The following is a 16076-nucleotide window of genomic DNA, read 5'->3' on the forward strand; positions in this document are numbered from 1 at the left end:
CAAGGATAGTCAGTTAGTCACTTATTTTTTAGTCAGCATTGAGTATACCCGCGTGACGCGTCTAAATTCCCTCTATAGCCTATGTACGGCATGTCCAGATTTAACTATTTTTGCCCCATTATTTAAAAAAAAATGTGACTACGTGTAAGATTTGAAAGCGGAACGCTGGCGCGATGGCGCTCTAACTTGTCCACTGTACCATCGGATTAATGTGCAGATATGACTTTCCAATTTCGACCACTGTCTAAATTATGATAATGCAACAGGCATCACATGTGCTTGCTCCGCGCGCTCCCTCTACGATGCTCTCTCTCTCCCTCTCTCTCTCTCTCCCTCTCCCTCTCTCTCTCTCTCCCTCTCCCTCTCTCTTTCTCCCTCTCTCTCTCTCTCTCCCTCTCTCGCTCTTCTTTTTATACAGCCCATGGTCATGCTGCACCGAAAAGGACAGGACATGAGCGGAAATTCAGTGGTATTGCCTTCAAAATGAAAGCACAAATAATGTGATATGGTTTCATTTGGGGCGTCAATAGAGCTTTTATTTTTTAAAGCCGTGACCGGAAGTTTAATTGTGTTCCACCAAGTCTGTTCAGTCCCCATTACCCATCGTGCACTGCGCGTAATAGTTTAATATCCTACTGTAGTTTATAGCCTTTTTGAAAACAAATCTTTTATTATAATCTATATAGGGTCCTAAATGGTATAAACAGCAATGCGTGGTTAAGTAAATAATAAAAATAAAGAGATAGGCTAACGATTTGCACCAGTTTAGTTGCACCGTCTATGAGAATAGTAGCTCGATAAATGACTCCCTCCGTCCGTCCCTACGAAAAGCATTTTTTCTAATCTAGCGTGATTCCAATTTTTGGAAAGCCCCTCTTTATGTGGGGCTACTTTTGTTGTTTAATACAAACGCATATTGATTAAAATGTAAACAACAAAAATGTGTAAACGGAGTCAACCGTTTAGAGTCAGACACTCAAGCATCCCAAAGCTCACGCTCCATAGAGTTCTATTGCCGTTGCCACCGAGTCCGACGCGGTTTGTTTACCAAAATGCTGCTTGGGTCATCCCTCGTATTATGTGGTGGTGGTGTGAAAACTGCGATCTGATACTGTATTATTTGAAGTATTATGGTGGTGGTGGTGGTGGTGGTGGTGGTGAATGAATGACTATTGACTGACACCATCATAGGACATTTGTTGTTGTCAAACCGCAATATACACACGCACGCACGCACACACACGCGCGCGCGCGCACACACACGCACACACACACACACACACACACACACACACACACACACACACACACACACACACACACACACACACACACACACACACACACACACACACACACACACACACACACACACACGCACACACGAAATTCATGTGAATAGAAAAATCTTGACTTGATATGAAAGTGAGAGCCCTTAGCCTACAAGCCAAATTTATCCGCACCACAGGACTCATCTCACGAGTAGTCAAGAGTATATATATATTTTTAATTAGATGACTTAAAATAGAAAGTGAGTTATTGGAGCATGTGGATCAGGCGTCGACTCGACTGCGCCATCTTGCGTCTGCCTGCAGCCCGTGCCATATGCTGCGTTCAGGCTATGTCGGATTCCCCGCGGCACGAGCTGCACACTGGTTTAAAACATTTTATAGCAGCCTCCATGTGGTGAACACAAGTTTGACTATTTGATTAATCTGTAGGCTCGACTGTGATATCTCCTCCCCACATGCCGTCATCAATTTCGGACATGTGTCAACACAGGCGGTAAACATAGTTCCTAGTTTAAACGTAGTTCCAGGGAATAAAGAAAATACATCAGTTGTATTCAGGCAACTAGAAACAGCTACAGCTCACGAAAATGGAATAATATATTTGTTTATGGATGATTTCCAAATCAACTGTGGGCGACTGACTGCGCGTGCAAGCTTCAGCAACGACCTGTCGCCAGGTTTCGCTTTTTCTGACATGTCCTGAACGCAGCACTATCTGTCTATATACTTGCACTGTCTGCAACGATCTGCTACTTGCGAGTTGGTGAAAATGCCTGTGGATTTAAGCCAGTGGACCGGGCCTCTTGCCTTGCTGGAAGTCGAGGAAAAGCCCACACAAGCTCTGGCCGTTAAATATGGTTCTGTTGAAATCGACGAACTCGGTAAAGTACTCACGCCAACACAGGTTAGTTAACGTTAGCTAACATTAGCTAGTAAGCTAACCAGCACAGTGTCAGGTTAGCGTGGTTTTTTGAGCATCAAATGTATCTAAAATAAATAAAAAATAACCTGGTCATACACGTATTTTGCGTCGGCATGCCTGTAAATGTTCACTGACAATGAATGTATCGTTAACGTTACATCCAGCATGTCTGCTTCTTGGCGATGCAATAATAACGTTATAAAATGCTGAACAGCGCCGCCACACGGGCAGACAGGCTAAAATCTTGTCTGCCCAAAAACTGTCAATGCATTTTCTAATGCGTCTACAAGTCTACACCTGAAGTTAACATGCATTTTGGGTGATCAGATTGAAATATGAATGATCACCCAAAATGGGTGTCCGGTCACAATGTGTCCCTGACCACCTCCGGAGGTGGTTTGGCCGATCAGATCCCAATCCGTCTTCAATGTGTCTCGGGGGTGTTTACACCTGTACTTTCAAGTGGTCAAGCACTATCCGATTGCAATCTGATCACAGAAAAGGTATGTTAGTGCCAGGTGTAAATGGCCTCTTTGTCCCTCCAGGTGCAGAATCGACCCACCTCCATTGAGTGGCAAGGATGTGACCCTGGTAAGCTGTACACCCTGGCCCTGACTGACCCAGATGCCCCCAGCAGGAAAGACCCCAAATTCAGGTGGGGTGAAGAAGCATACAGGCCTCCACTGTCCCTTAAAACGCCTAGCTCACCAACTTCTGTCTGTCTGGAAGGCAGGACAGGAGTCGGTTGCTTTTTTGCCATTTCATTAATTTCCATCATTCTTAAATTTTGTATATCCATTCTAAATTGGTGCTTTGCTTTTCCCAAAGAGAGTGGCACCACTTCCTGGTGGTCAACATGAAAGGGAATGACGTGTCCAGTGGCTGCGTCATGTCTGACTACGTGGGTTCTGGTCCTCCCAAGGGCACAGGTAAGAATACCAAACAGCTGGCAAACTGCTGATCTGATTGACAGCGCGATGGAACGCGCTCAAGTCCTAAGGTGGAGACTGGTTGAGGTGAACAAAGCTGTCACTTGCGCAGTCATCAGTGATGTCACTCGAGCAATTGTGATTTCATCAGTGAGTAACCCCAGCCTGTCTCTCCACTCTCCTCAGGTCTCCACAGATACGTGTGGCTGGTGTATGAGCAGTCAGGCAGCGTGTCCTGCACAGAGGCCGTCCTCACCAACCGGTCCGGAGACAACCGTGGCAAGTTCAGGATCCAGAGCTTCAGGCAGAAGTACGGGCTGGGAGCCCCGCTGGCCGGGACCTGCTACCAGGCCGAGTGGGACGACTACGTGCCCAAACTGTACGAGCAGCTGGCCGGGAAGTAGAACCAAACAAAAGACTGCTCCACCTCACAGCGTCCAGCACTAGGGATTCCCAAACCGTAGGAAATTCCCATTCTTGCAAAGCAGCAAAAACCCCAACAGTAATTAAGCCTTTTCATTGTGCAACTGAATAGCATTTCTCTGCTCTGCTGCCTACCCATGTATGTTATCAAACTAACTGGCTAAAAAACAACTTTCCTCAATGACCTCATCATGCACAATAAATCTGTTGATCACTGAGATGCTGTGTTCTTTATGGAAGTGTTTTCTGATCTGATGGCACACGGGTCGACTTTGAACCCCCCACATCATTTATTCACCCTCTGTAACATAACATGGGACGTGTCTGGAGATTTCTAACAGTCTTCCAGGTCGAAAGATGAACAAAAAGTCCAGTGGATTTTGTTTTCACTTTTTGTTGGACAGATTACACGGAATGGTTATTTATATTTGGGTCTACTTTAATGCAACTATAATGATTTAGCTCTAACTTTCTGGTAAGTACTACATGTCGAATTGTTAATTACAGAGAATTAAATCTTTGGGGTTAGGCTTATTTTGGAAGTTGCATTACATTCCACCCCATATTGTAGACTGGATTATTTACCATGAACTTTGCTCACTTTGGTCCCATAGATCTGTGTGAGCCATGTTCTCGCTGACTGGACAAATTCTCTGGGATTTCCCTGTAGACCTTTTCACTCTTTATAACATGAGACGAGGATTTGTTGCTTGTCCTCGGCTCCAGTTAAACCCGTATTGCTGAATTTCACTCCCCAGTATTGTTTCAGGGTACAATGTCCTGAACGAGCATGTGCTGAATTATTTTCACTCTGGCCATAGTTACATAAACCCCTTTCAATCCACGCGTGATCAGGTACAGAGTCCTTAAATCTGTCCCGATTGTGTCATAGTCTTGTTTGTTCATTTCATCAGCACGTGTTTAGGTATTTCCACACAGTAAATAAAGGCATGTAGGGAATTAACCGTAGACACGAATAACCAATATCCATAGTTTGTGTGATGAACACTTTATTTACAAATATAATTAAAAGCTCTGACAGATTCATGCTTTCTTTTAACCTGGAAAAGAAATTAAAGTGCATGCAATAATAAAGCATCATACTGGTCTGGTAAGAAAATACACAGCTTGAGACTTGTGGTTAAAGCAAAAAAAAAAAAAAAAATTAGACAAATTCAAATAAAGTTCAGATTGACAAGATTACTCAACTTAAAATACTAATAAAATAAAATATGAGGAGGGGGGATAAAAAAAGAGCTTAATTTTTTTGATTTGAGTAACAGTTAAAATACGATACGAAAATAAGTAAAAGCTCTCCATAAATCCTTCTATACACAAAATACAAGCCCCCCCCTCCCCCCATGAAGCCCTTTGTGCTAGCTGGGAGTCATCAGAGTTCACATGTGTTATTCACATTGGCTGCCAGTGCAGAGAAATCAGTATGATACACAGAGAAGTACCATGATATTATCCTCTCCCCCCAAAGTAATCACAGAGAAGTACCATGATATATCCTCTCCCCCCTCAGTAATCACAGAGAAGTACCACGATACATCCTCACCCCTCAGTAATCAAATTCACTCAAAGGAGTCACATTTATTATTGAGCGTACCCGGTATGTACATCATGACATCATCATGACATCATCGGTATGTACATCATGACATTTTCTCTCAAAGTATCAAATTATTCAAATTTGTTGTAAAAATTTCCTGATGAATAAATACCAAAAAAGTGTTGAAAGAAGCAGCGCCAAAGAAACGGCTGCGGAAGGATCGGCTGTTGACTTTTTCGCTTTGTAAGATTTTTTGTTTGTTTCTTTTTTGCGCGGCTTGAGACAGGAGAAAAAAAAAATTAAAAGAATAAAAAGAATAACCTCTAAAAAAAAATGTGCATGGCCGTGGCTCGGCTCTCCGTATTGCCCCTCGGTTTTCTCTCCCTTCTCTCTTGTTCTCCACTTTTCATCACACCAAAAGTGTCATCATCGCACGAGAAACAGAAGAACACTGACAACGTTATCATTATTCTTACAAAAACATGACAACTACAGGAAGTTATCCAGCATGGTGGTGTTTTTTTTTTTTTGTCATCTTGTGACACCGTGTGGTTTGGGAGGGGAGGAGTTATTTAGGGTGGGGGGGGGGGGTTGGGACGGGAGGCGAACCTGCCATCAGCTCTAACCGGTCCGGGAACACAAGACACCGTAACTGAATCTGGAGCCGTTTTGTATGTGACATCAGCAGCGAAACACCCCGCGCTGTCGGGTGGGTTGGGGGCAAAAAGAGGGGGATGAGGAAGAGGAGGAGGGGGGGTTGTTCTGAGGCAGATAAGACGCCCGGGACCGAAAGAGATGATGGTGGCAGCAGCAGCAGCCCCTCCCTCATCTGTAGTCATCCTTGGGATAGTCCAGGGCGGCCAGGTTGCCGAAGCCCAGTCGGATGCTCTCCATGTCGAAGCTGTCGCTCTCGCGCTCCTGGCGCTCCAGCAGGTGCTTGATGCGGTCGGTTCGCTCCTTCTGAAGGGAAACCAGCTCCTCTTCAATCTGCAGGAGGAAGGAGACACAAGAGAGGCAGGGTTACTGTAGGTTTGGGATTGCAGCTATCGTGTGAGAATGTAATAAATCTAATTGAAATGTATCAATGTAAATCATTTTTCCAAATACATCCTAAACGAACTGGGGGCTACTTTCAAAATTCTCTGTTCAAAATCCATTCTCTTCCTATCTGCAAATCAACAAAAAGTGTGTACATATATATAAATGTGTATTTGTACATTGTATGTATATAAAGTGTAAACGTATATTTTATTATCTTTTAGTTTAGAGAAGATCGTTTTAGTTTTATTCACAAAGTCTCATTGTTATTTCAGTCCTCTAATTTACAGAAATAACCGTGGATATATGACGTAATGTGGAATCTGTCAGTTGACGCAGACTTCATTTGGGGGTACGTGGTATATATTAAGAAGATACAGGTACATGAAGGTAAACTAAGGTGAAGGTTCTGTCCTGGCACTAGTTGCAGCTGTCGTCCGTTTCAGCCCAATAACCAGATCAGCACCAGCATACAAATCCACAGGTGCGGACAAAGCACTGCAAAGCGCAATACGGCAATCTGCCGAACTACTGAGCATGCACAGAAAACTCCAGACTCTGACCGTAAACCGAACCGAGGACAATAGTCCCTCTAAAACCATTACATCATCTGTGCCGGAGTGCAGATCAGACTGCGGCCAGAAGATGGCGTCGCATCCCTGCAGCTTCTACAGCACCGACAGAGCCCAAAAGGAACCGGCTTTTCAAACGTCTCTCCCTTTGTTGTCGGAGCGCCGTCTACCAGACTGCGATGACGTCGGTCACTTTGTAGAGTGCCTCGACTCGGCCGCTCTCATCACGTCTCCTGTCACTGACATGCCTGGCAGATGGTCTAAGTGGTCATACGAAAAAGGAGTGTGGACTCCACACCAGGGTAGTGCGCCCAACATTTCTGAGGGGGCACAAATTCACTGAATTATGTTAACAATGCAGAGCATAAAAGCAAGTATAAAAGATACTTGCCAGACTGACCAACAGCTGCATTTTCAAATACAAATGTGGGAAGAACTAACAACATGAGGAAGGGGAGGACTGTTTAGAATTAGATTTATATATATTTTTTTTTATTGTTTCATTTCAGACATTAGATTAGTGCCATCAACAAAAGCAAAACAAAACAGCAGAATTAGATTTATGACTAAATAAAACAAATAAAAACCACCAGAAAAATGGCTATTTACACCTGAGTGATGTTAGATCAAATATTCGAGAGGACGTGTATTTTCAAATTAACGCTCGTGGTCGTGGGAGTCGAAGAACGATTATACAGCACTCGCTCAGACTAGTCAATAAATACGGTCTTCGCTATGTATTCGCAACAAGCTCTTAACACATTGAATGCCAGCCATGTTTTCATTCCTGTAGGTAAGTTGTGCCAGGGGTGTTTTTGACGATTCTGGCTCATTTTAGAAGAGCCGAGGATTCTTTTCTGTTAAGAATTCATGAACACCAATCATCTAAAAATAACTAATAGAATGTGTGCTTTCTCTGTCTAAAAGAGTTAGTTTGCAGAGTTAGTAGTTATGTAGATATTAGCCGTTGAGTACAGCATGGTTTCAGCGTCTGGAAATTTATTCAGAGATAAATGGCTTTTTGTGAAACAGTCACTTTAACCATTCATTTTTGGCATCAGTAAGACCGTCAGACATTCTAAACAATAGTTTTGAACAGTAATTTCCTCCATAACAACAGGAAACACCCCTCTCATTCAAACTCCTCCCTCCGTGTGTCTTCTCCTCCTTCCTCCTGGCTTCAGCGGGCGTGTCAGAAGCGCGTTGTGCTGCCTGCCTGTCTGTCTGCGTGCCTGCCTGCCTGTCTGTCGGGCAAGACGAGTCTGAAACGGATTACTGTAAAATCGCGTCGCCATTTCCTTGAATGGCTTTCTCCCGCGGTGTGTGTGTGTGTGTGTGTGTGTGTGTGTGTGTGTGTGTGTGTGTGTGTGTGTGTGTGTGTGTGTGTGTGTGTGTGTGTGTGTGTGTGTGTGTGTGTTCGCGCGTTGCTGCGCGGCTCTGGGGGGAAGGGATCTCTGTCCGTTCTGTGTGTGTGTGTCCGGGCTTTTCCGCGGGAGGCGGCTGGTTTTGTGGCTTTTGGGTCCCGTGGCTGTGACTTCTCTCGGTCTCTGTCGCCACTTAGTGGTCGGTAAAATAGATTACACGCATGCTCTTGCTCCAAATAGTTATCTGGAAGATGTAAAAGGGGTTGATTGATGTCCCACCGTCAAAAAAACATGTAAGACGAGTTATTTCGGCTCTGGCACTCAAGCGCTGGATTATGTAAGACGAATTATTTCGGCTATGGCACTTAAGGTGTTAAGATATTGACAGACTGCACGTCTTTGTGTCTTATTAGTACCTCATACCCATTCGTTTTAAAATAACTGCTAAATGCCACGTTTAACATTAGATGGCTCGTTATGAATAGATGACGTAATAACAAAACAACGTGAATGTGTAGAGACTTCGCCGCAATAGGAGTGTGCTCTCTGAGCAGACATCTCATCACCACCTGCGGTGAGGGAAGTGTGTGTGTGTGTGTGTGTGTGTGTGTGTGTGTGTGTGTGTGTGTGAGTGTGTGTGTGTGTGTGTGCTCATGAATGTCTGTCTGGTTCTGCTCTCATGCCTCCCTGCCTGCTGAGGTGTATGCAAATGTGGATCTGGACCTGTTTGCTGAAGCATCCATGCTGCACAAACCAGAACTGGCCTGTTCATATTTGAAATTATTACCAAGATTTTGTGGGTGTCATGATACCCTTCTGAGTTGTTGTGCCCCCCCCCACCCCCAGATTTTTTTATCCCATTTTTTTTATCCCCCTTAGTGCCAATTTTACTTTTATTTATCCTGGTTGCTGCTCCACCCTCTGCCGATCTGGGGAGAGCCGAAACTGGCTCCATGCTTCCTCCGAGACATGGGCAGTTAGCCAGCCGCTTCTTTTCACCTGACAGGGGAAGCTTCACCGGTAGGACATAGCACGTGGGAGGTTCACGCTATTCCAACCAGTTCCCCTCCCTCTGAACAGGCGGAACCACATTAGCAACCAGGATATTGCATGTTTTGGTGAAGGGGGTTCCTATATGAAGGAAACCCCCGGGAGGCACGGGGAGAACATGCAAACTCCACACAGAAAGGCCCTTTTGACGACCCCACCCGGGCGGTGGGCACTCGAGGACATGCGGACTAGGAGGGAAACTAGTAGGAGGGCAACTAGGGGGGCACCACCGTGCCCCCCTAGTTGTTGTGCTTTTAAATTAATAATAATAATGATTTAAAAAAAATCCCATTTATCTACACATACCGTCTATATCTGTCTACATGCCTGCATACTTCAGATTCTTAAGGGGGCATTAAGTAATCTATGAGCTTTATCGATCTCTATTGGAAACCAGTAGAAATTGCAACCACATCGATTAGAACTCGTCTCCACACCCCACCCGTGCCATTAATTCTCAGATGGAAAGTGTCACAATAGAGTCGAGTTAGCTAGCTAATTTAAATACGGAAATAATACCACTTTGTTGTTTGCTTTTTGAAGGGGGGTTGAGAATTAAGCTTTTTAGCTTTTTATAGTGTAAATGTCCCGTCCTCCATCGTTGAGCAGTTGAAAATGCGACTACCGTAGGTGAGGGGGAAGGAGATTGGGTGCGTCTTTGGGAATACTGGCCAGAAGTCGAGTCATTTGTATCGAGCGCCTGCAGAAAGCGGACATGCTACAGAGCAGTAAAAACCCTACTGCTTGCCCCTTTAAAATTACGCGAGTGCCATATCCCCCCCACACACACACCTTTTGTTCCAGGTGCGCCCGGCGCAGCGACACCTTCTGCTCCAGCTTGTGCTGCTCGCGCTCGTGCTGCGCCTCCGTCTGCATCTTGATCTTGCTCTGGTAGGCGTTCAGCAGCTCCATCTCCTGCTGCAGCTGCTGCCTCAGGGCCTGGCACTCCGCTTCCTGGGCCTCGTCCAGACGCAGCTGACACCGCCGAACCAACCCGCCGCGACAAGGAAGAGGGGATGTACAGACAGAGGGAGTAGAGACAGAAGAGGACGAGAACAGGAGGACAGGACATTGGAGATGGATGAGACAGATGAGATGAGGACAAACAAGGTGGGGCGAGAAAAAGATAAAACATAAGCAATAGGCTGAGAGAAAGAACTAACAGCCTCACAATCTCCTTCAATGGCTTAAAGGAACAATTCACCCAAAAATGAAACTTTAGTGACTTCAGCACCTAAGTCAATGGTGACTGGTTTTCTCTCGAGCTGTGCTGGCAACCTCCCTGTGTGTTATATGAACAAACTTCACCTGTGTTTCAACTGGCACGAGGGTAAGTAGACGATGACAAAAGTTTAATTTTTGAGTGAACTGTTCCTTTACATTTCTGCCCACACCAAGCCCCCCCCATCTCTCTTTCTAACACATATTTTCAATCATCTCACCCAGATGTTGCTATAAGAGAGAGAGAAAAAAGGTAGGAAAAAAACACTCCGTTGCCTGTGGACTCACCGCCTGGGAGGCCATCATTTCGTTGATGCTCTGCTCGTACTGCTCGGCGAGGATGGCGAGCTTGCGCGTCTGCTCGTCCTTCAGGGCCTTAAGCACAGTCTTGTGCTCGGCCTTGGGCGTCACTTCCATCTGGTGGTGGCGCAGGGCCTTGTACTGCTTGGTCTGCACCTTACAGGTGTCCTGGAACTGCTTCTTGATCTGCAGCTCCAAGGCCTGGCAGAGAGAGAGAAAGAGACAAAGACAGCGAGAGTGATAGGATTAGTGATCGGTTTTACAGCCTTCCTATGGATCGGTGTTCCTCGTTCTACTAATGCCTGCAGGTGTGAGGTTATACCTCGGATTTTTACTGATATCATCTCATATAATGTCTTATGGCATAAGACTAAACCCAATGCAGCCACAGGCTGTATCCTCAAAATATATTTTTGTATGTTCTTTTGCCATTTCCCCCCACATTAATTTGTTACATACATGTTGCATCAACTACAAAACACACACACACACACACGCACACGCACACACACACAAGCTATTGCGCACAGCTTGCGCCATCTTTAAGGTGATTGCAAACTCTCTTTTCAGCAACACCAGAAGAATTGTAAAAATCAACGCATATTTTAATAAATAAAGTTGATAAAGATTTTTGTTTGTCTTCCAGTCCTGCTTCTCAAGCATCTACAGTATGTCTGCATACCTAACCACTGCACCCATAAAACCTGGATTTGGGAACTTCAACTGCTGTAGCCAAATTGTCTCGGTCTGGGTGGACTGACCTTGAGGTCTCGCTCTGGGTGGACTGACCTTGAGGTTCTTAGGCTGCTGCCTGAGCTCCAGCACGTGCTTGCGGTGGAGTTCGCGCTCGCGGCGGTTGTTGTACTCGATCTGGTTCTCCAGCTCCGTCTGGTGCTGCATGCGGATCAGGTCCATGCGAAGCTTCTGCAGCGTCTTCAGCTGCCGCTGCTCCAGCTCCTGGGTGGACTCGTCATGGCGGATCAACATGGCATGTTCCATCTCCTTCTGGGTCTTCTTCCTGTTCAGCTCCTGGGAAGAGGAAGAGGAAGGATGGGGGGGGGGGGGGAGGGGGGGGCATGGATGACTGTGAGGTTTATTTCAGGACAGCTAACCTGTATTGAATCCTTTTAGAAGGTTGAGTGGGGCATTCTTTTTTTGGCCCTGTTAGGAATCAATTGCACGAGCTGTTCATTCACTGCTGCAGGTTTAGACAATAATAATAATCATCATCATCATAATAATCATAATAATAATACTTTTTATTTTGGAGGCACCTTTCAAGACACCCAAGGCCGCCTTACAATGCATATAAAAACAGTTCTGCATATGAAAACGATAAGAAGCAAACACGAGCAAATCGGTATGGGAGGGGGTCAGTGAATGAGTAGGCCAGTTTGAACAGGTAGGTTTTGAGGTGGGATTTAAATGTGGTCGGTCAGACTGTTGAATGTATGCGGGTAGGGAGTTCCAGAGCCTGGGAGCAGTACAGCTCAAGGCCCTAGCACCCATGGTGCAGAGGCGTGAAGTGGGAGTGATCAGGAGACCAGCTGAGGAAGAGCGTAGGGAGCGGGAGGGGGTGTACTCCCTCAGGAGGTCAGAAAGATAGTGGGTGGGTGGGTTGTGGAGGTCTTTGTAAGTGAGTCAATTCGATATTGAACAGTGAAGTCGGATGAGAATGGGGCGATGTGGTCGGATGACTTGGTGCCGGTAATGATCCGGGCGATTATCCATTGACAACAAGTTATCATCACTATCAACAGTGGAAATATATCAATAAAATAGCATACTATCGTCTAAAACGTGACTCCGGGTTTGGGGTGTTCGCACATAGAAAGCCCTCGAACCTGCTAATACTTCCTCCAGATTTATGCAACAGATTTGGGGATTATGGCATTGTTGCCCTGCTTTACTCTTCAGTAATCAGCTTTAGAGTTAGTGGGGAAACACCTCGCAGCATCAGCAGCGCTGCAAAAACAATGAGCGTAAGTGGTCAGGGAACACTCCTGTTTACTGAGAGAGGGAGGGAACACTCCTGTTTACTGAGAGAGGGGGAAAAAGTGGGTTTGTGTTGAAATTTAGATTAAGGGCGGCGGGGCCAAGTTCACATGAACGTCAAAACTAGAACAACTGATAATCCAGGTCCCACTTCTTCAATTCAACTCCTTGAGCTGATATATAGATGCTTTGAGAGCCTATGTGGACAAAAATGGCTTCAATTTCATGATTGCTATAGATGACAGATTATGTGAGCGCGTGTCACACTAAAGTGAACACCAGACTTTCAGGGTTTCTGCAGGTTTCAACAAGTTCACTTGAAGACTTGTTATTAAGACGATTACGAATGTAATTTAACACCTATTTCATGTCCATACTGGCAAAACAAAGTACGAGGGTTATGAAGGAAAATGGGACTTTGATGCTCCCGATGTGAAACTATATTGGGGGGATGGCAGCAGGCAGTTGCTGCTGACTTTATGTCTTTAAGACTTCCAATACAGAACAACTCAAATGTCTTTATACCCAATGTTCCTCATTTTAGCATTCTCTTGCCCAAGGTGCAGCAGCTTCAAATTTGTTACGCATTGTTATTTTAATGCAACTTCATAAAAATAATGTTAACTTCAAAACCCAAACAATTTAAGACGTGGCAAAATTGTATTTAAGACATATAAATGCCGTTGAATTTAAGACATTTTAAGGCCTAAAATTCAGATTATCGGATTTTATACTGTTTAAGGACCCGCAGAAACCCTGGACGTCACACGTCAGTAAGAGCGCACAGCCTCCGCACCTCTCGGATCTGTTCCACCTCAAACTCGTGCCTCTTGATCATGACTTTGCGCTTGAAGGCGCGGCAGTTCCGGTCATAGAAAACCCTCTGCTGCCCCAGGAGGAGGGCCTCCTCCTCGGCCTGGGAGTGCTGCATGTTCTCCTTGTGCTTGGACAGACGCTCCTGCTTCTCCTTCTTGGGTGTGCTGTGGTCCTCGTTCATCTCCTGAAACGCAGTGGGAGATCGAGGAGAGGATTGGTGAGAGGAGCTTGTGGTTGCAAGTGTAGCATAGAGTGTAATCACAGAGGGGAATTAAAATGCTGGTACATTTTGACTGTGGCTGAAGGTTTGTCTACTCCACCAGACACTTTGGGGAGGTAATCTGTCATTTAAAGGTTCCTTTCTCTTCCAAACATCGATTTGTCTGGTAAAATAAAGAAAGTTGCTGGTGAATTTTGGAATGTACTAGCCATCGTGGCAAGTCGGCGAGAAGATGACCTGGGTTTGAGATAATAAGTGATTAGATATGCGGAAAGCAATTATTGTCAATTATACCATGGTCTGGGTGAATACTCGTTTATGATTGGCCGGCAGGTGTGCATTAAAACCGTATAACGCAGACGTAGTCCGGCTCAAGTCTAATTACATGTTGTAAATTCATCTGCTACCCAACCTGCACATCTGTTTAACCAAACAGCACAGCTAACGTTCAACTAGCTACCTCTATGAGCTGAGCGGACTAGCTTCCCTGCACCAAATCGGGTCGTATCCAAGGGTCGTATCCTCGGCTACGAGGATACGACCGGGTGGTTCTTCGCCTCCATGTCATGCATTAAAATCATATAACGCACACCTAGTCGTTGATTATCCCTTAGGTATTCGATTGCTGTCAAATACCATGCTACGGAAAGCTACAATATTAAATAGTAGTCTCAATAAAAATGCGTGTTAATCATCGTGTTAGTCATCCTACCATGATACATCCCCATTTAAACTGAACTCTCTCAAATGCAATGCTCAAGATCAAACATTTGCAGTAGGAAGCATATGGCAAACTTAAATTGACCTTCTGTCTCGAACTACAGATGACTTCCATAGCCAGAGGAGGGTTGAAAAACAAAAATAGATCACTTTTGCAACCCCCCCCCCCCCCACACACCCCCCCGGGTGTGAGTTCTCTTTCCCTTTCATGGGCTTTAAGGTAATCTACAGCTCGGGTTAATACTTTTAACACATGAGCCTGATCCGCGCTCTCTGTGGTTCGTAATTCCACTACAGCCTTTATATCTCTCCCTGCCAGTGATGCTTTCTTTTAACTGTGCTGCTGACCTAATTTTGGTCACTTATCTAACAGAAACACAGTGTATCTCACTGCCATCAGGAGGATTCTCTGGACTCTGTTCACTTTCAAGGCTGTGGAGGCGGCGCACAATACGCACATTGTCTGTGTGTTTGTGAGTACATGTGTGCATGTACATGTGTGTACATGTGTGCATGTACATGTGTGTACTGTATGTATATAGTGAGTAGGCAGGGTGACTCAACAGCTACTTCCGACAGAGCACTGGGGAGGTATTGAATGTGCACGTTTGTGTGGAGGAGGGCCGATTCACCAGTAAACAACAAATGTGCAAAGGAGCAAGAGGAGAACAACAAAACATGGCGGACCTCCTTAATCTTCTCCTTGCAGAGCTTGTACTGCTTCTTTTGATTATCCAGGAAGGTGGTCAGCTCCTTCTTCTGCTGGGCCATGATCTGCTGCTGGAACTTCTTCTCATCCGCCAACGTCGTCTTCATCTGAGGGACACATGAAAAACGGGAGGAAAAACAGAGGGTGGGGCCGTTAGCTTTGCATGCTAGCCTGGAGGCCTCAGCTGGGTACAGCTAGCGCCAGACTGCCAACAAACACAGGCTTACACAGCGCTACACTGTGGTTCTCCCTAGCACAATGGGTTCCAGTTTGGGACCAACACTGCCAAAATTAGGGGTTTGATTCCCAATCATGCTAAAACGACATGCCTTCACGGTACTGTAAGACACTTTGGATAAAAGTCACCACATGGCATAATGTGTGTATGCCAACCCGCTTTAAGAGGAAATCACCTTTATGCATGTTTTTAATTAGTAGTGCATTAATGACTAATGTTAAGCCAATGGCAATAGCTAGTGACTTGTTGCATTGGTTAAGATGAGAGAAGCAACACTCACTGTGGCATGACAGGGGACATGTGTTTGTGGGTGTAGGGTGCTTCATATGAACAGATATACTATCTCCCCGGCTGGCATGCTGCGTGCTCATCTGACAGATATGCAGTTTGTTTTCCAACGCGTGACGTTCTGTGACCTACTTCTGCCCCTTGCATTTCATCTCGAGTATCAATGGGTGGCAGCAGTGTGTAAAGCCCTAACAAGACATTGCTTAGCAGCATGTGATTTATGGCTGCCGGTGGCGCTCCAAATGAAGGCATCATCATCATTAACAGCAATGCCTTTCCTGAGCGCTATAAAACTTCAGGAACTCACCCAGGCAGTGAGACTTTCAAATGCACTTTTCAACTCCTCAATGAACAGATATTCCACAAGTGTTCACTATAATGTTTGCATGCTAGGGAGTTGTAATCGTGATCTTTTGCTTCTGTC

The 16076-nt window shown here is 45.3% G+C and overlaps 2 protein-coding genes across 4 annotated transcripts in view; one reads left to right on the forward strand and one right to left on the reverse strand.

Annotated features, from left to right (window-relative positions):
* Positions 1–2006: 2006 nt before the first annotated feature.
* Positions 2007–3786, forward strand: pebp1 (phosphatidylethanolamine binding protein 1). Its single transcript, XM_083644608.1, has 4 exons — positions 2007–2196; positions 2760–2869; positions 3043–3143; positions 3330–3786. The coding sequence occupies exons 1-4, from the start codon at positions 2062–2064 to the stop codon at positions 3545–3547; spliced, it is 564 nt and encodes a 187-aa protein (XP_083500734.1). The 5' UTR covers positions 2007–2061; the 3' UTR covers positions 3548–3786.
* An 819-nt stretch (positions 3787–4605) lies between these two features.
* taok3a (TAO kinase 3a) overlaps positions 4606–16076 on the reverse strand; it is a 115995-nt gene continuing 104524 nt past the window's right edge. For all 3 annotated transcript variants that reach the window (XM_083644592.1, XM_083644593.1, XM_083644594.1), the window contains 6 exons: positions 15105–15233; positions 13458–13661; positions 11456–11695; positions 10655–10867; positions 9938–10120; positions 4606–6108 (listed from right to left, as the gene is read on the reverse strand). In XM_083644592.1, coding sequence (XP_083500718.1) covers positions 5947–6108; positions 9938–10120; positions 10655–10867; positions 11456–11695; positions 13458–13661; positions 15105–15233 — 1131 coding nt within the window. In that variant the 3' untranslated portion in view covers positions 4606–5946. The remainder of the gene's footprint in view (positions 6109–9937; positions 10121–10654; positions 10868–11455; positions 11696–13457; positions 13662–15104; positions 15234–16076) is intronic.

The sequence above is a fragment of the Poromitra crassiceps genome (genome assembly GCF_964638095.1).
Source record: "Poromitra crassiceps genome assembly, chromosome: 10".
In the NCBI taxonomy this organism is placed as follows: Eukaryota; Metazoa; Chordata; class Actinopteri; order Beryciformes; family Melamphaidae; genus Poromitra; species Poromitra crassiceps.